Source organism: Peromyscus californicus, unplaced genomic scaffold (genome assembly GCF_007827085.1).
Source record: "Peromyscus californicus insignis strain IS unplaced genomic scaffold, ASM782708v3 Scaffold_13__1_contigs__length_99412109, whole genome shotgun sequence".
In the NCBI taxonomy this organism is placed as follows: Eukaryota; Metazoa; Chordata; class Mammalia; order Rodentia; family Cricetidae; genus Peromyscus; species Peromyscus californicus.
Genome location: NW_026294424.1, coordinates 2895001 through 2914868, shown reverse-complemented (window position 1 = coordinate 2914868; position 19868 = coordinate 2895001). Strand labels below are relative to the sequence as shown.

Genomic DNA, 19868 nt, shown 5'->3' with positions numbered 1-19868 from the left:
ACTGAGTACAAGGAGGGCTCACATCCTCTCTGCTCAGAGTGGCTGGAGTCCAGGGCACAAAGAGAGCCGGGAATGGTCATCTCTGCCTGCTCTGTGGGGCTGGCTCAGATATTCCCCTGGCATGACCAGTAAGGGACTTTGCTCTGAATGCCACACAGGGCATACCAGGAACAACAGGCCCCTATCTGGGCACTTTGCCACTTTGCAGAGAAGGGGGACAGGCAGACATCATCCAGGGTCGATGGAGCACAGTAGCCGCCTGCCCTCTTAGTGCTAGAAGAGCAAGCCCTCAATTACAGGCATGAGGGGAGCACCTTCTCTGCATGTAGCACTTCTGAGGTATGTGGCTAAGGTCTGGACAGCCAGGTGATCCCATTCCTGTCAACCCCAGAAAGCTGTGGTCCCAGGGGTCAGGCAGGCCCCCCGAATTGGCACCTGTCAGTGTAGTCCCCAACTGAGGGGCTGAGGAAGTGAGGGTTCCAGGGGAGGCAGAGCTCAGTGCTGAGGGGTCCAGAGCCCAGGACCTGCAGAGGGGATGGCAGTGATCTGGAGAGCAAGCTTCACGCCATCCCTCCTCTCTCCCTTCTAGATGCACAGCTCTGTTTGCAGCCAGCCCTGCCCGGGCACCCTGCCCTGTGCCTTACAGGTTTGTGCCTCCTGCTGCCCTGTGTGGCACGTCTGGTCCTGGTGTCTGCCTGTCCCTGCTGGCGCCCTGCTGAGTGTAGGAGGAGCTCAGGAGGGGAGGCCTCCTCCAGGTCCGGCTTGGTTCATCTAGCCTGGAGGCTTCAACACTCTCCTGCCTCCCTGTGGCAGGGGTCAAAGCCAGAGGTGATGGCAGGCTGGTTCCTCCTGAGGTCTCTCTGCTTGAACGTGGTGGAAGCATCTTGTTTTCTTACATGCTTATCTGTGTGTGTGTGTGCATGCGTGTATGTGCATGTGTGTGTGTGTGTGTGTGTGTGTGTGTGTGTGTGTGTGTGTGTGTGCATGCGGTGTGTGTAGGTGTGTGTGTTCATGTTCTGAACTCCTTTTAGGATGACCCCAAGCAGATTGGTTTAGATCCACCCAGTGACCCATTTTACCTTTGTGACCTCTGTGAGGACCCCATCTTCACAGGGTCACACTCTGGGGTCCTGGGAGAGGGCTTCAACGTAGGAAGTTTAGGGAAACCAACTTGGACCTTAACAGATGTCAGCTGCCTCAGGGGAGGAACATGGCAGATTCCAGAGGCAAGGAAGAGCCTCCTGAGGAAAAGTGAGGCAGGGGTGTGGTGGTGTGGGTTACAGCGGAGGGCATGAGGCCAAGGGCAGGGGAGGCAGAGCTCTTTTCTTCTGAGAGGCAGTGGCAGCTGGTGGAAATATGTCCCTCTTAGATGAGCTAAGTAGGCCGGAGGAGAACGGGCATGGGGGGCCCTGGGCCAGGAGAAGGGGTGTAGAGTGGTCAGGTGCATGGGCCTTGCCTGTGAGGATGAAAGCCAGGTGTCAGGGGTGCAGGAAGTCTGTATGAGGGAGGAGAAGGAGAGCTAGCAATGCAGAGACACACAGAAGGAGGGCTGTGTGAGCAGGGCTGGGCACCGACAGCGGCAGAGACTGGGAGGAGCCTGGATGTGCAGTGACATCACACATCACCTGGTCCTGACTGAGCTGAGCCTAGGCCAGAGAGGAAGGAGTAGCTGAGAAGGGCCTGAGGGCCAGGTCAGCAGAGTGGAGGGTGAGGCCGGAGGACCAAAGCTCATCCGAGGAGAGGGACTAAATATCAATGAGCAGCAGAGGTTCCGGGAGCCATGGAGATCAAGGGGTTGCTAGACATGCCCACCTGCCTTCATCCTCAGAGACATATCACCTCACCCCAGCATCCCCTGGGACATTCTGAGCTTTCAGTGAGCGTCAGGTTGTGGACACCTTACCTCCCTTTACTTGTGGCCTGCTGTGCTTATTGTAGCCTTCGGTTGTTTACCCAAGCCTGTGTGTTCGTTCTGAGACTTCTCTCGGCCCACAAAAGGGTTTAAAATTCTACCTGCTGAGCGCACTGGCGTTCCTGCCTGCATCCTGGAGATGCTTCCAGAAGGTTCCCAACAGCGCCACTCCAGGTCAACCTGTACCACTCTGTTCTAGGAAACCAGGACTTCCTCGGAGAGCATTGTCTCTGTGCCTGCATCCAGCACGTCGGGGTCCCCAAGCCGTGTGATCTATGTAAGTGGGGGCCGTGGAGAGCGCCGCGGGAGTGGTGGTGGGGTTATCACTGGGCCAGGGCTGTGGGGACTGCGGTCTGTTAAGGATGGTCACTGGGGGCTCCAAGGGTGAGGCTGGGCCCTCAGCACAGCCTTAAGGAAGAAATGGATACAGAGTTGGAGAGTGACTCAAAGCCTGAGGCCTGGACACATCTGTGTGGCCGGGCAAAGCCCATAAGAATTTGTCCCCAACTGGTTGTTGATAAGAGAGAGACTATAGTGCACAGCTGTGGTCATAATATTACAGAAGGGGAATGGCTGGTTTATAGTTAAGAGTGAGCCAAGGCCACCTGAAGGAAGAATGTTGTGGGCCTGTAAGCCACTGTGCGGGCCTACGCTTATGCACAGAAGGCTCCTGCCCAACTCCCCAAGAGAAGTGCTCTGGGGATGCACAAGTATGTGTGTGTGTGTGTTTGTGTGTGTGTCCATGCGTGAGTGCCTGCATACGTGAGTGTGTGTGTGTGTGTGTGTACATACACAAGAGCACCCATGCATAAACAGTTGCCTCTGAGGGTAGGCTACAGACAGGAGGGTATTGGTGTCACAGTGCTTTGTGTGAGTGACAAGGCTTGTCATTAAGAGTCCTGAGGCACAGGGTGAAGGGCAGCCTAGTGGTGAGAGAAGCCCCAGGACTAGGGGGGTGCTGGGGAGGCAGGTGACAGGGGCAGGTAACTTCTACTATCCTCCCCTACACTGGCCAGGCCTTGGATCTTTGGCAGCATGGTAGGGAGATGAGGTTCTCCCTCCCCCACCTGTCTTTTCAGCCTACACTCTCCCATAATGGTTGGCAGGGGGGTCACTCTGATGGGCAGTAATAACAAGCATCTTTCCTGGGGTCACTGTGACCACAGTGCGGAGGGAGAGGGTACTAGAGCCCTTGGAGGACACTTGTGCTGAGTCCTCAGCCTGTGCCTGTGAGGGTCCGGAGTCTGGCTGTGTACCCTAGGCAAGACGTTTCCCCTTGTCAGCCTCTGGAAGCTCATCCATAAGCTGGCTGAATCCAACCCCACTGTCTAGGGCTCCCTGAGGCTTGGCATGTGAGGCTCCCAGTACAGCTCTGGACCCAGAGAAAGGACCGAGAGCATGCCATGGGCTTTGCATGCAAGATCAGGGACTGAGGCCTGGATAGAGAGACTTCTGGTCTCCCAGCTCTGGAGCCTAGAAGCCAAAGTCCAACCAGGGCAGGGCTTGTTCCTCCTGAGGCCTCTTTCCTTGGTTTGTAGATGGCATCTTCTCTCTGTCCTCACAGAGTATGTCTGTGTCCTGCTCATTTGTCCAGTATCAGAGGCAAGTAGCAAGCAGCAGCAGTTTTGAATGATCCATTTAACCACCTTAGAATCATCCATTTATCTGCCTTTTTCTTCCTTTCTCTTTTCCACTTCTTCCTTTCCTTCCTTGAGACAGGCTCCATGTAGCTCCCGGTCACCTCCAACTCCTTGTTTAGTCAAGCATAATCTTGACATTGTGCTCTTCCTGCCTCCGTGTCTTGAGCACTGGGATTCAGGTGTCACTATGGCTGGCATAGGCCGTTGCCAGGGATAGAATCCAGGGCTTTGTATATGCCAGGCAAGCCCCCTACTGGCTGAGTCATACTCCAGTCCCTGCCTGTTGTTTACACAAAATAACAGTGGTCAGCAGGAAGGGAACAACATTCCCCTCATTTTCGCTCCAGCGGAGCTCTGTAGCTGGGGGGCTCTGGGGACCGAGACCTGTGGTTACTTTTCTCACAATAAGTGCCGCTTATTTATTGTTCAGCAATGGCAAACCACAGTGAACAGTATTTTGGCGCCTCCTTCTGGTGGCATCCATGAGCATGAGGTGAAAGAACAGTCACTGTGTATTACCCTGGGCTGGAGCATGTACGTTTGCAGGGTCCTCCATGGTCATCTTTAATTTGCTTCATGGAGTGTGAAGAAGAAAGCAAAAAGGAAAACCACTTACACACACACACACACACACACACACACACACACACACACACACACACACCCAATAACCTTCACCGATTAGAAAGCTTAACCCATTGTCAGGGCAACCATCCAAGGCCTTTGCACAGAGAAAGTAACTCCACAAGGTATTTGGCAATCACTGCTTGCAGCAGGCAGCTGCTAGGCTCTCGGCGCCCGGGTAGTACAGGAGGCCGAGGAAAGAGTGAACCACCCAGGGCCAGGTGGCCTCCTATTCAAGCACTGTGGGCTGGGTGGAGATAGCCAGGAGCACAGGTGGGTTGGGAAGGACACATTGTTCCCAGTGACCTGGAGATGCAGGTCTCTGGATGCTCCACTGCAGCCTGCAGGACCCTCTGCAGAGCATTTAGTGAGAGGCTCCTGACAGTCCAGCAGTGCATGAAGCACAGTTGATGGTCCAGTGCTACAGTAGGAGACAGAGGCCAGGGTGCCCACCCAGTCTGTTCAGATGCCTGGTTGCTCGGCATTAGACAGAGGGTGGCAAAGCCAGTGGGTTCTGGACAACTCTAGTCCTGACCCAGGGATGTGGGAGAGGACATACAGTCCACCAAAAGTCAGCCCTCTGACCAAGAGAGAATCTGACCTGGATGGAAGAGAGACCTCCATGAGTGGGAATAACATGTGCAAAGCCCTCAGATGAAGGATGGGAACTGCAGGGGCCAAGCAGCAGGAAGTGTGGGATGGGGGCAGAGGAGACCAAGATCAACTGATGCTCAGGGAAAGATCCCCTGAGCTCCATTCATCCAGACAGCTAGAAAACCCCATTGGGATGGTCCACGGTGACCATGAACCCTGGCTTAAGATTTGACCTCAGATGTTCTGAGGCTTGCCCTGGGCTCCAGAAGGAACAGCCAGAGATATGAAGCACTAGACCTTCAGTCTTAGTACACATCTCTCTGCCAAACGTCCCCAGGGAGGCCTGGAGTGAGTCTAGTGGTCAGGAAGGTGGCCTAGAAGAGATGGGTGAGGGCTGCTGGGCTCTGGAGGGCCTGATAGGTTCTAGAAAGACAATAAGCAAAGATGTGGGTGGCCTGAGGTGGGAGATGCCTAGAGGTGTCAGCCAGAGAACCACTTGATGTAGCTGCAGCTTGAGAGATTTGCTGGGGGGCGGGGCCTACAGAAGGGAGTACCAATGGGGGAGGGTTCCAGAGTCATATAGCTGCCATGCCTTCCTTGGTGAGTGACTCTGGGCAAATTGCCCAAACTCTCTGAGCTTTAGACTCTGCATAAATGGGAGCACTGTGAGTGTCCCCATCACAGGGAGCTGTGACTTTCTGTGACTGAGGCAGCTCAGGATCTGCTGTGGCCGTTGAGGCTTTATCTCAGAATCCCAGCCGAGGAGTTCTGGCAAAGGCTGATGCAGAAATTAGACCTGAGAAGTGAGGGACTATCCCAGAGCTTGGCTGGGGGCTGGAAAGAACCAGAGCAAGGTGCTTCTAGAGCCAGAGCAGCTACATGGGACTACAGAGTGAGCATGGGCAGAGCGGGACACTGCCCAAGAAGGCTGGGCAGAATGAGCAGGAGCAACAGCAGCCAGGTGGACCTCACCTGAGCCAGCATGGTGCCTCACAGCATCTCACAGTCAGTGAGTACATGTGGGCCGCGTCCCAGCATCCTGTCAGATGCTGAGCAGGCATCTTGCTACTGTTCTGTACTTGTTCAAAACTGCCAAGAAGAGGCGGGGAGAATGAGAATGGATGCAGATGTGACTGTGTGTGCTCATTTGGTGAGGGTGGAGTTATGTGTGTGTGTGTGTGTGTGTGTGTGTGTGTGTGTGTGTGTGTGTGTGTATGTGTGCAAGTCTGTAGGAGCTGGTCTTGGTGTGCAAGTAGGTATGCCCATATGTGGGGATGTGTTGTGAATCAGCAGGTGTGTGTTATCATGTGGGAGTGGGTGTAGTTGGTACATCCCCTCATCACCTCAGAAAGGCACACTCTCTGTGTGTCCTGATGTGTGCAGGCATACCTGTATGTGTACTGATGTGAGTAGTGGATTGTGTGCATGTGTATCTGTGATGTATGTTCATGCTATATACCTGTAACCATGCGTGGTCTTAGGTCATAGCCTGAGTCTCGTTGTCCAGCCCTGCATCAATACTTTATGGGCACAGCCAACTACCTCGGTGTCTGACCTCAGGCTATGCCTGTGACCAGGTCTTTGGCCTTGCATCCTTGTCCCACCTCTGGTAGGGGCTGGGTGTGCTCAGACCCTGCTGGATCCCTGTAAGCCCAGGCTGTTGTCATGGCTGGTCATGGAGTGGCTCTGGCCTGGCATGTGGCATCAGTGTCCCCTCTTCTGCTCTCTCCTCCATCAGGCAAAGCTTGGCGATGAGATCCTGGACTACAGGGACTTGGCTGCTCTTCCCAAAAGCAAAGCGATCTATAACATTGACCGCCCTGACATGATCTCCTACTCACCCTACATCAGCCACTCGGCCATGGGGGACCGACAGAGCTATGGCGAGGTATGGATCTTCACTGTGTGTTGCATGCTTCCCCAACTGCTGACTCTTGTGGACACAGTTAGTCATTGCCACCACCCTCAGCTTCTTCACCCCCAGATAACATGTCCATCTTATTCCCACTCAACCATGCCCCCTCAGGGAAGTGAGTCCAAGAGTGGATTGGAGGAGAGCAGAGTTGGGGAAAGGGAAACACACTCTAAAGATGTCTGCATTTTCCTGGCTACTGAGTATTTTCATGACACATGAAGTGTGTCGTCTTCCTTTGAGCCCATATTCCTAGGCCAGCTCCTCTTCTATGGGTTCCTTGAGCCTATCCCTAGGCTGTTTGAACGGCGTGGGTCATGATTCTCAGTGTTCCTGAAAGTAGACAGCATCTATTGGTGATGTCTGAAAGTAGACAGCATCCAGTGGTGATGTCTGAAAGTAGACAGCATCTAGTGGTGATGTCTGAAAGTAGACAGCATCTATTGGTGATATCTGAAAGTAGGCAACATCTAGTGGTGATGTCTGAAAGTAGGCAGCATCTAATGGTGATGTCTGAAAGTAGACAGCATCTAGTGGTGATGTCTGAAAGTAGACAGCATCTAGTGGTGATGTCTGATAGTAGGCAGCATCCAGTGGTGATGTCTGAAAGTAGACAGCATCTAGTGGTGATGTCTGATAGTAGGCATCATCTAGTGGTGATATCTGAAAGTAGGCAGCATCTAGTGGTGATGTCTGAAAGTAGACAGCATCCAGTGGTGATGTCTGAAAGTAGACAGCATCTAGTGGTGATGTCTGAAAGTAGACAGCATCTAGTGGTGATGTCTGATAGTAGGCAGCATCTAGTGGTGATGTCTGAAAGTAGACAGCATCTAGTGGTGATGTCTGAAAGTAGATAGCATCTAGTGGTGATTTCTTATTCAGACCTCCTGTTTTCATTGAATGCCGCAGCGTTCCTATTGAGTCTCATTTTCCTTCTGTCAGGAGGTCTTAGTGTGGCTTTGGCTGTGTGTGGAGCTCAGAACAGATGATCACCTGGAGCAGAAAAATGGTTATTCCTGACATGTGCCCCTTTGACTCCTTTCTGTGACTCCAGCAAGGCCTCATGGGGAGTGAGGGCCAAGACCTGGGGTATTGTACATACGTAGTAGTGTTGAGTTGCCCAACTTGGCCCTGCATAGGTCACAACTGCCAGACAAGCCTGCAGGCTCTGAGGGCCACTCATGGACCGAGAAGAGCAAAGGGCAAAAGGACCAGCAGGTGGCCCTCCTGGTGTGCATGCCTGAGGAAGGGGGTCACCAGCCTTGTGGCTACTGCACTGCCCACCATGTGCCTGAGCTGGGTGTGGGCTTCACCATCCCACATCTAACCTTTGGGCAGCAGACAACTGAAGAAGGTCAGAGACCAAGCAACTTGACTGTACCCTTGAGATCCAAAGCTTTTCTCCCCTACAGACCATTCACTGACTGTTTCATTGGCCAATCCTCGGGGACATGGAACTCAGGCCTCAGAGCTGGGTTCAAGTCCCACTGTACTCAGTCTCAGGATGCCACTGGGGATCTTCCTGAATGGAGTGTTGGCATTCCTGCACTGAATTCAGGAAGCCGTGGTGGGAAGGGCTGCTTGTGACCCACAGATAGTCCTGACTTAAGAGTTTGTCTCTCAGAGGGCAATGGGACAGCATGTATGTGACTCAGGAGTCACCCTCTCCAGTATCTGCTCAGCCACAAGCTTGAACCTTCTGATTATACTGACCGTGAGACCTGCCTCGGCAGAGATCAGTACCAGGCTGTCCTGAAGGAAGGAACGGGTGTTCGCACTAAAATGCCACTTCCAGGATGGTGCGTGGTGAGGCAACATAACATAGAAAACCTCAGTCAGGGCTCTTGTTGGGTACATTACACACAGACTATCCAATGGCTTCGTTACGGCCTCACTGCCTCATCCCTCTGGACCAGTCTCATGAGCAGAATTCTTGTTTCTGTCTCTGCACCAGCCACAGCCCCTGGGAAGGATTTCTCCCAGTTGTACCTAAAAAAGCCAAGTGAGGCTCAGCTAGGATTCACCTGGGCCCAGGTAAACTGGCTTGGGATCCTGTTCTCTGGGTGCCCTGAAGGAGGTGTAAGAGCCGTTCTTCTGGAGAGGAGCCATTCGCTAGAAACATAAGGACTGGAGCCGCCTCTCTGAACCTCTGTCTCCCTGCTCTCTCCCAGTCCATGGCCCTAGCCACATGTAGACGAATTTCTAAACAGCCTTATTAAAAAAAAACAAAACAAAACCTGGAGCCAGAAATTGGGGTTAAAGCTGAGAAATCAGAGGAGCAGGACAAGCCACAAGCCAACCTCACCTCACTGACCCTCTCCTTCCAAAGAGACCTACTTCCTGTATACCCATGCCTATATTCCTTTTTATTCTGCTAATTCATTTCATTGCCTCTCTGCCCAGCTACATCACTTCCTCTTCCTGCCCAGCTCTGTCACTTCCTGTCTGTCTCTACAGACTTCCAGACCTTTATGGTTAACTAGTGTTGAAATTTAAGGCATGTGCCACCACTCCTGGCTCTGTTCCCAGTGTGGCCTTGAACTCACAGAGATCCAGACAGATCCCTGCCTCCCGCGTGATAGGATTAAAGGCATATGCTACCATTGCCTGACTTCTATGTTTACTCTAGTGGCTGGCTTTTTCCTCTGATCCTCAGATAAACTTCACTGGGAGACACAGATAAACTATCACCACGGCCACCCCCCTTCTGCTGTCTCCCACCCCATCTGTCCTCTCCAGAGAAAACGAAAGGGATGAGTCCAGTGGGTGTTGCCACATTGGTCCCTGAACCACCAACAGCTTGTTTGTGACCTCATGGTCTCTGTGGAGAGTAAGGATGGGATCACGTGGGCTGAGTGGAGGAAGGCGCTGGGCCAAGCAGCACCAAGCCGTCTCTTGTGGTGGGGCTCTTTCTCAGCTAGAGTCTCAGGTCACTGAATGTGGGTCCTGTGTGTCCTGTGGCTACCAAACGGCCCTCTTACCCCAAAGCAACCCCTGGCACAGCGCACTAACAGACGGCTCTGTTGTGTCCACAGTCGCCTCAGTTGCTCTCACCAACGCCGACTGAGGTAACCACCACCTATGCCTGCGCCCTGTGTGCTCATGGTGCTACCACCTGCAGGGTTATAGAGATGACCAGCATGGCACCCTGAGGGCCACAGGGCCCTGGCCACATCACTGGGGCGCCCCCCTCCTGCTGGTTGTTTTTATAATCGCATCTCATCTGCATGTTGCCCTCGTGTGTGTGCAGACAGGTCTTCACCGACACTGGGGATGTGGTGTTGCCCAGCAGCTCCTGGCCTGGGTCATGACTTCCTTGGGTGAGCTGAGGTCCACTTCTTGTCCCCTATTAGATATACAGGAAGTTCTGGGAGGTGGAGCACTCTCTGAGGGCTGAGCTATCAAATAAGCTCTATAGCACCCCCACGGCTTCTTCTTTCTTCAGAAGCAGTGCAGATTGTGGCCCCTCAGAGGCTAGTCTGTGTGGCCCCGCCCAGGGCTGGGGAGGGCATAGAGGCACAATGCACTTTTGAGTTCTCTCTCTGTGCTGGACACTGCTGCATTCTTCTTATACCCAATTCCTTTCCCCGGAACATCACCCAGAGGTAGCTTCCAGGAGTTCCCCATTTTACCAATGGAGAAACTAGGACCCAGATGTAACTGGGGCCATTTGCTTCCTGCCCTCCCCATCCTTGGGGAGCGTCCCATTCCAGCCCACAGAGCTGGTCCCAAGAGTGAGGATCTCCTCGTCATCTCAAATTGAGGAATGCTTTTTGCTTCCTGTAACTTTAGAAACAGGATCTATGGCAAGAGCCCCTGCCTGTACCTCCACTACCTCCTTAGCCTGTCTTCTTAGAAACCATGCCTTGGGCACTGTGGGGACCTTGGAGTTGAGGTGAGGCAAGGAGGGCTGGCATGACCCAGGCCACCAGGCTTCATTGCCGAGGGATGGGCAGTCTGATTCTCGAACCACGGTGCCATGCCATCTCATGCTGCTGTCGCCTGCTCTGGCTGCTCTCAGAAGGTCCTCTTCCTGCTAAGATAGGGGCTGTGTCATCAGCGCTTGTGGGTCTCGTTGGCTGGCTTCTGGGCCCCAGAGGGCACCTCCGCACCTCAGAAGGGGCCCCAGAGCATCTCGCGCCTCTCACGTGTGAGGAGCGTTCAGTGTTTTCAAACTGATCCAGGAGTCTAGAGTGCTGGGAAGGGTTAAGAGGAAGAATGCAGGTAGGGTCCTTTCACCCATCCCAGAGGGTCAGATGGACAGGAAGGGTGGATATTCAATGGGCCCATGGTCAGGCCAAGGGGCTTGTTATGGCTCAGACCTACCTCGCTGTCCAGATGTGCTCTGTTTGTGCTCTGAGACCCTATTTTGGGACTGTGTTGTTTCTGCCCCTGGGATCTAGAGGGCAAATACAGTGGGGTAGGTGAAGGGCGAGCAAGTGCTCTCCTGACCCGGGTGCTCTCGCGCTGTCTTCCCACCCAGGGGGATCAGGATGATCGGTCCTGCAAGCAGTGCCGGACCTCCAGCCCCAGCTCTGCTGGCTCCGTCAGCCTCGGCCACTACACCCCAACATCACGGTCGCCCCAGCACTACAGTCGCCCAGGTATTCATCCCCCCCCACCCTGCTCCCCTTGACTCCGATGAAGCTGTGGTTCTCAATGAGTTTGCCGATATAAAGTAGCTTCTTTGCTCATTGAGGAAAGTGGTGAAGTTGGGGGTGGGGGAATGCCGGTGGGTGGTCAATGGACAGTCCCTTAGTATAATGAATAGGACTGCCTCATGCCTAGGGGCAGGTAGCTGTGAGGCAGCTGGTCACCCTGGGGCTAGAGGAGCTGTCTGCATCCACAGTGCACATCCTGAGAAGCATGCAGCCCCGAGGTCCACACAGAACAACCGGAGTGGGCTTCTGGGGGTAGTCATAGAGCTGTCAGGATATGGAATAGCACCTGAGGCAGGACACCAAGCCACAGCCTGCTGTGAGCCCACAGAAGTTCGAGGACTTGAGCTGAGGAGTCAAAGTCAGTGGCTACAACACCACCCAGTCAGAACGTCTAATGCTGTACCTATCCCTCAGTAACCCTAGAGACAGCCATCCTAATAAAGAAGCTGGCAAAAGGCCCCTATGTCCTTCCAAGCTGGGAGAGAACCCTGTGCAGGGCTTCCGATCCTGTTGCCTCATTCTCCCCCCACCCCCCCCCCCACCCCAGTTTGCATTGTCTTCCTCAGCTTTGAGCTGGCATGTGACAGCCACAGGGACCATGCACAAAAGCGATGCCTTTTGGAGGGATTTTTCCAGCTGCTTCTTCCCTTCCAGCTGTGCATGACCCATTTCCACACCCGTGGACCATAGCTCTTATTTTTGAAAACTTTATGGAAAAATCAACTTAATTGTTTGTAATCATTTCATTGATTCCTTGCAATACGCCTGGTCCATCCTGCTCAGCAAGTGTGAAGAAAGAGGGTGGGTGAGTGTGTACAGGAGAGAGTGAGTGAGTGGGCTAGTGGAGGAGTAAGTGAATGCGTGAGGGAATGAGAATGAGCCAATGAATGGGTGAGTGAGTGAGCGAGTGAGTGAATGAATGAATGAATGAGTGAGTGAGTATCTGAATGAGTGGGCTAGTGGATGTGCAACTGAGTGAGGGAAGGAGTGGGTGAACCAGTGAATTAGTGAGGGAATGAGTGAGTTAATGAATGAGCTAATGAGTTAGTCAGTGAGTAAATGAGAGAATGGTTGAGTGGATGAGTAAGTAAATGAATGGTTAGTGTATACATAAGTGAGTGAATTGAGTGAATGAGTGAGCGAATTGGTGAGTGAATGAATGAATGAGTGAATGATTGAGTAAATGAATGGAGATATGTGAGAGGGTGAGTGAGAAAATGAACAGATGAGTAGGTGTGTGGATAGAAGTGACTTTCTTGAGCCCTTCCCCTAAGGCCCCTTGTGACTTGACCTCTGACTTCGCATCACCAAGAGGGCCTGACTACTGACTGCTTGGTCAGGGGTAAAGCCTACAGGGGCAAGCTTTCTATCTGGACTGTCAAGTGCCATGAGGATGCTGGTGACAGACCACTCCCTGACCTCTGGAAGCTGCCCTCCCACCGTCCTTGATCCCAAGGACACCCCAAAGTGAGCCACAGGCAGGACCAGAGGCTGTGTCCCAAGCCCTGGCTGCCACCCTGTGTCCCAGCAGCATCTCCTGACCCCACCTGGAGGAGAATGGCCCACAGCCTGCTGGGTAACCCTCTTCAGGTGCCCCAGGAGAGCAGAGGGACAATGTCCTTGGCCAAGTGGGGACTAGGACAAGTTGGTGGCTCTGGGGTGGAGGAGCCCAGGGTTACTGACTGCTCTCTGTTGCCCGCAGCTGGTACTGTGAGTGTTGGTACCAGTAGCTGTCTGTCCCTGTCCCAACACCCAAGCCCTACATCCGTGTTCAGACATCATTACATCCCCTACTTCCGAGGTAAGGCGTGCGGTGCACAGCGGGGGGTGCTCGTCCCATGTCTCAGCATGGCTTCCAGAGCCCTGTGTCTCATGCCTGTGTTCTTCCTGTGCTGTGTGTGTCTGGCTGTATTTCGTCAGTGTGTCCATGTTCCTGGAAGGAGAGCAGGGTGCTTTGTCACTAAAAGTGCAGCTGGAGGGAGCATGTCAGTGAACACCTTGCTCCATGCTTAGGGCTTCAGTGGAGTGGTCATGCACATTTCCCCATCAAGCCTGTGGGGTGGGGTGCTGTCAGTGTCAGCCTTCGGGAGCAGGAGCTGAGGTGTGGAGAGGTGGTGATGTCCACAGCCTCAGACCCCTGGTGGCTGGGCCAGGACTCAACCCACGTGGCTCCAACCACTGGCTCTTTCCAGGATGCAGAATCAGTCATGATCCATGTCCTGTAGATCTATACACATGAATTCCATGGGGGCAGGGTGGACACCCTTGTGAGTTCCTCCACGCTAAGAACTAAATTGTGTATACCCCAAGTTCACATATTGATGGCCAAACCTCTGTATCGCAGTGTTTGAAGAAACAAAGGAAAGGCAGTACTAGAGGTTGAGGTCACAAGGCAGGACTCTTCATCCACTGGGACTGGTGGTCTTGCAAGGTGAAGAGGCGGCCCTGGGCAATGCCCACACATTTAAGATCAGTGGAGAGACCATCAACGAGCCAGGAGGAAATACCACCAAAATAAAACAAAACAACAACAACAGCAGCACGAAAAACTCACTCCTGGGCTTTGCTCATGGCTCCAGAAGTGTGATAAAATGAGAGGCTAAAATTGACGTAGGCCCTGAGCTGTGAGTTTTGTTACACAGCCCAGCTGATAAAGACACCAACAAATGACATCTAGGGAATTAGAAAACATAGCAGAGATTTCCTCCAGAGTCCCTGGGTGATATAGTAAGTTTCCTGTCTCTTACAGCCATACAATGGGTACCCATGGAAAGCTCCTTCCCACAGGGTGCAGCCACAGCTGACGGCTCCCATCACTAGCAGTCAGTAAATGGCCTACTCTCCTTCATCCTCTTACCCCTGGCTCGCTCTTGGTCCACTGAGAAGAGCCCTGGGCGCTCTCGTGTCTTCCCTGACCCTTCATGGGCTCTCTACACATCTAGCAGGGATGATATTTCCAGGGAAGATGTACAGCCCCAAATGGCGCACCCCCAGAGCAGCACAGTGGCTTCTGGGGCCTTGATACATGTGTATTATAGGTCCGTGGGAGGCTCAGAGTGAGGGGTGCTCCTGGAACCTGGAGGGAGCCTGACTACTCTGGGGAGTCAGACAGGCTGTATAGTCGGATGTCTTTCTACCCTTTGCTCAATGACCCTGGGCACAATTTTCCTTCCATTTGTGGGGCCCTGCCTTTGGTGGGTCTGTTATACCTCTGGGTCCCTGGTCAGCCTGTGACCAAAGACAAGGGCACATTCTGGACATTGGCTGTTGCTGCTCCTCTCCTTAATGGGGTGGAGCAGGAACCCACAACTCTGCCCTCCGATTGACTTCCATGGGAGCCTGTGACCTTGGGCTCTCCAGTGTCTTTCCAGCACATTCCTTGAGGAGGTAGATGAAGAGGTACAGACCCTGAGATCCTCATGAAGATCATCCTGTTCCTAGCCTCTGGGCACCCAGCTTATCCCTGTCCACAGGACACAGCCACAGCCATGGCATCACCCCAGTCTCTGGAAAATTCTTTCTTTCCCCCACGGGTGCTTTGCAGTATTTGGGACACAGTAGAGTGATGCTGGGTGAGGGCCCTCAAGGTAGACATGCCAGCACTCTCCTGACCTAGCTATATAGTGGAGGGGCCCCTCACTCCTTCCCTCTTTGGACCTACCACCCAGGGCAGACATCACACCCTTCTACTGTGTCTCAGTGCCTAGGGCCTCACTGCCCCAAGACCTACAGTCAGGTAAAGGGCTAGTGAAAGTTATTGGCACATTGGTGTGAACTGCAGACCTCTGTTGGGGTGGTGTAAGGTTTAAACCCAACTCTTACTTGATGGGGACAGGCTGTAAGGACAGGAGATGGAGATTGACAAGGGGATGCTATGCTGGTGAAGCCGCTTTTCTGGGATCTGGAGAGACTTCCACAGCATTAATGGCATGAGAAGGAAGGGAGGCAGACGATCTTTGGGGCAGAACCTCAGGTCAAAATCCAAGCATGCACTGTGCCCAGCAGGTGGTTTTCATTTTGCCAAAGGTCCCCTCCCTCAGCTCTAAAACAGGTCCCTAAGCCCTGGTCCCTCAACCTCAGGATCTGTGGTCCATGCCTCAGAGGAGGCTCCAGGTAAAAACTACACATGCCTTGGCTATGGTCCTCAAAAGGCCCTGACACATGCTTGTGAACCAGACTTGCTCTGATGTGACTTTGGGGAAGTTCAGCCAGAGGCAATGACAGCATCTTGGCCATTGCCAACTACAGCATCTTCAAGGTCAGAGTCAGCTGTCGCCATAGCAACCACAGTTGGAGCAAGAAAATAAATGATGAGTCACTGGACTCATGAATGACACAGTGTCCACACATCTATACTGAAAAGACTAGCTGAATAAAAACATGGGGGAACAATGTCTGCACAGAATTTGTGCAGGTAGTGGGTCACAGAGGTAGGCAGGACTCTCTCCACTGCATAGCCAAGTACAGACTAAGATCTTGAGCTGCACCACCCCCAGGCAAGGCCGTAGCACCAACTCCAGGTTCTGCAGACAGCAAGTACCCTGGGGGAGATGTGACAGGGATGACATGCCACCTCTGTGCTTTCCTCCTCAATCCATAACCCCTGTTTCTCACAGTCCCAGGTGAGGGACGTTCTATAGCACCCCTGCCCCCTCCGGTGTTCTAGGAACTGTCAGGATCTGTGACAAGGGATGCTGGTCACAGCTGGGAGAAGTCAAGATGTGACCGTGGGGATAGTGTGATGTCATGGGTGGGTCCTGAGACAGAAAAGATCTCAAGTAAAAGTGGGTGAAATTCCAAGTCTAGTTAGCATGACACAATGGCTCCAGGTCCGGAGGGATGTCAGGAGTCAGAAGTGGGCCCTAGGTGAGGAGAGTGGTGCCTTCTGGAACCATCTAAAACCACTCCAAAGCAAACACATTGACTTAAACTGAAGGAAGTCACGGGCCACACCAGAGCCTGGGCTGCCCAGTCCTGTACAGGGCCCTTCCCTGGAAAGTGTCAGAAACACCCTGGATATGAAGCCTTCAAAAAGAGCCATGAGACTGGACAAAGGAGCCTCCATGCCTGTCCTTGGGTGACATCAGGGGCCTGGGGACTTTATCACAGAGGCCCAGTGGAAAAGTGGGCTTCCAAGTAGTCAGTGTGCCCAGCTCACATAGCATAGTCCCTTGCCCTCCTCAGGAGGTGACAGAGATGGTGCCCACTGTGCGGCACTGACATGGGCATACCGTAAAAGCACACAGCAAAGCTCCAGGCAGGTCTGTGGGGTTGAGGTCAGCAGGATGCTTTCTCAGCCTCATGAGACAGGAAGGCATGCTTGCAGAAAAGGAAACGGCCCATGGTGGCCTTGGCCTCCTGAGGGTTTTGTCAGCCAGGCAGAATCCTGAGTCTGAACCCAGGAAGTTCTAGACAGTATGGAGCCTGGGAAGGGCAGGGAGGACTTGGTGGTAGTGTTCCAGGCAGGGACCAAGGTGGCCGGTGTTGAAGGCTCCTTTGGTAAATGTGACAGGTCCTCGTGGATTATCAAGGCTACCACACTGTGCCTCAGCTCCCTTAGCCTTGGCCCCCCTGAACAACTGAGAAACGGTAGCCCCCCTCCTTCAGTGAGTGCACACATGTGTAGGAATCTCATTTATCATTTCAGAGACCATCACACTACAGGCCAAGCTCTGGAGAGGACAGGAATGTTGGACCATTTTAGAATCCTCAGTCAGCTGGGTGAGGGTAACAGAAATGACCGTGAAGTCTAGATAGAAGAAAGAAAGGCCTGGTCATGTGAGGCTCTAGGCTCAACGAGACCAAGCCACAGAGGCTCAGCGCAGGGATGACAGTCAGTAGGGACAGTCTTCAGCCAGGGTGGATTGCGTAGTTATGTTTTCAAATCCGCTATGTCTGTCATGACTGAAGTGACGTGTGGAGTCATGGCATCATGTATAGAAGGAGCCTGTGGTTCCCATCTTCCTGGGGTGAGGCCCCTGCTACCACTAGGAAGAACAGAAGCTCGGTGGATGCAGCCAGTCAGCAGGCTCTCTATACAGTTCTAGAACAGAGCCTTTTAGTTTTCCAAAGCTCCGTCAGTGTTTGCAGGTGAAATCAGTGACCATGCTCAGGGAGGAGAAGACATCCCAAGTAGGAATCCTCAGTCTCCTTTGGTGGCCACCCATTGGGCCCTCCTCCAGCCAGGCCCTCCCTGCCTGTCTGTGATACTCCTGTTGTCTCCAGTCCATCCAGGCCTGGCTTCTGTCCCATTGGCTTTAGGGTCCTGCTGCTTGATCTTGCCATTCAAAGGCATAGTTCTCCAACCTTGTGAGCCCTTTCCCTGCTAGGCGACTGGCTACTGCCCTGCAGAGTTCCCCACGTCTAATGGAAGGGAACAGTTGTACCTTGAGGTGTCCTGCTGTGAGCCGTGCTCCTCATCACATGTCCAGTACCACTGTGTTCTATCCATCACATCCTGCGTTGGTGGGAGGCGGGGCATCTACCCAGGTCTCCAGGTGTCTGGAGGGTGGTTTGACCATCCAGTCTCCCTCACAGAACACAAGACATAGCTCCAGCTAAGGCAGAAGTTGGAAGCAGCCGAGTACCCTTCGCACTTTGCTTGCCAGAAACAGCTTGTATCTAGGACTGTGCAAGTTGATGGATGTTGAAACAGCTTGTATCTAGGACTGTGCAAGTTGATGGATGTTGATCCCTAGTCTCCTACATGGGCAGAGTGTTTGTGAGGGATGCTTTTTGACTCATTCCCACACCTTAGTCCTGTTCCCACTGGTAATTGGTAGAATCCCTAAGCAGGCAGGACCTTCCTGAGCAAGCTCCATCAGGGAGGCAGGGCCTGAGCCTGCGGTGTGTGTACACACCCCAGGATCCTGAGCTCTGCCCACTGCCCATGCACTAAAATGCCTTTGGCCCTCCAATCATTGCCCCTTCATCCCTTCCACCTGCTTGAGCCAGGGACACTGCAGGTTGGGACAGACGGCATAGAGCCCAGGCTGGAAGACTCAGGTGCGGGCTTCCTTCAGGCAGGACAGAGGGGGTTGACTGCAGACCGGATCTTCTTGCCTGAAACCCTATGCTTTGCTTTCTTGCCCCTCATCTGCTGCCTCTGCTCTTCCATCTGGAGGCAGCGAAAGTGGCCGTAGCACCCCAAGTCTCTCGGTGCTCTCCGACAGCAGGCCTCCTTCCTCTACCTATCAGCAGGCGCCGCGCCACTTCCACGTCCCAGGTAGGTCCCTGTGTGCTTGCTCTTCATGCACCATTGCGGCCACACCCGAGTTGTTAGAGCATCCCCAAACACAGAGTTTCCTTAAAAGTTACTCCGTGCAGTAGGGTGTCGTGGTGTATGCCAGTTATTTCAGCATTGAGGAGGTAGAGGCAGGAGGATCACAAGTTCAAGGCCAACCTGGACTAGAAAACACGGTTCTGCTAGGTGGTGCCGCACACCTTTAATCCCAGCACGCGGGAGGCAGAGGTAGGTGTATCTCTCTGAGTTCGAGGCCAGTCTGGTCTACAGAGTGAGTTCCAGGACAGCCAGGGCTGTTACACAGAGAAACCCTGTCTCAAAAAATAATAACCAAATTAAAACAAAACAAAACAAAAAGATCCTATCCCCAAAGAAACAATACAAAACCCTAATGCAATGGGTTTGCATGTCCCCCCCCCCCCCAACTGACATATCTTTGGATTTTTTTCCCCCAAGTTCACAAATACCGAGAAACGTTTTTTGTTCTGGGTCAAGGTGGAGAAAAGGGGCTGGGTTAGCTGCACCCCCCTGTGACCCAAGGTCCTTGCTTGCCACCTTCCCTGTCCACCTCTCTCCCTGTCCCCTTCCCATCTGAGGTGGTGTCTGGACTAGGGGATGCTTGATGGAGGTGTGGGGCTTCAGCCTACTTGCTGTGTTTGAACCTTTCTGGTGATTCCAGGCTGGGTGAGCCAGGAGCTGACAGAAGCCATTGGGTGGAGAGCATTGCGGCCGCTTCCCCACTTCCCCTCACGTTCTCTCCTTCTCTTTCCTTCTTCTTCCCAGACACTGGAGTAAAAGATAACATCTATAGGAAACCCCCTATCTACAAACAGCACGGTATGGTTGGTCTGACGGACTCTGCTGGCTACTGTGCTTGGTCTGCATGCCTGTTGCCCCCTCCCTCTTCGGAATGCTCCCCTTGCTGTCCTGACCCCAGGCTCCGGGGGGGCCCTGCTGGCTGAACGTTAAATGCACACTCACTAGTAGGCTCCAGGGAGGTCTCTCTTCACAAGAGAGGAGACATACAGAGAGGCTAACGCATGGCACCTGGGGCTGGGGTGCGTCTGCTAGAATTAAGAACCTTTATTTTGTGTTTTTGATGCCCCAGCCGAGATGGTAGCCGAGATGGTGTGGGACTGGGGGTTTCTCACCCATGCCTCACACAGGCTTGGTCTTTGGAAAATAGTGACTTGGAAACAGCCACAATTTAGGGCAACTTTAGGATCCATCTTTTGAGAGTATCTATGATAGAATGGGATGCCTTGACCTCAGCTAATGGGGT

General features: G+C 53.2%; 1 protein-coding gene across 24 annotated transcripts in view; it reads left to right on the top strand.

Moving 5' to 3' along the window:
• Positions 1-19868, top strand: part of Ablim2 (actin binding LIM protein family member 2) — a 129601-nt gene that overhangs the window by 74640 nt on the left and 35093 nt on the right. For 12 of the 24 annotated variants that reach the window (XR_008217644.1, XR_008217641.1, XR_008217643.1 and 9 more), the window contains exons 9-16: positions 590-646; positions 2112-2189; positions 6509-6658; positions 9718-9750; positions 11166-11286; positions 13046-13144; positions 18467-18568; positions 19370-19423. Coding sequence is in view for 19 of the 24 variants with exons in the window: in XM_052736103.1 (XP_052592063.1) it covers positions 590-646; positions 2112-2189; positions 6509-6658; positions 9718-9750; positions 11166-11286; positions 13046-13144; positions 18467-18568; positions 19370-19423 (694 nt within the window). In the remaining 5 variants the exon portion in view is untranslated. The remainder of the gene's footprint in view (positions 1-589; positions 647-2111; positions 2190-6508; positions 6659-9717; positions 9751-11165; positions 11287-13045; positions 13145-18466; positions 18569-19369; positions 19424-19868) is intronic. The other 12 variants (XM_052736104.1, XM_052736121.1, XM_052736106.1 and 9 more) reach the window with 11 other exon arrangements.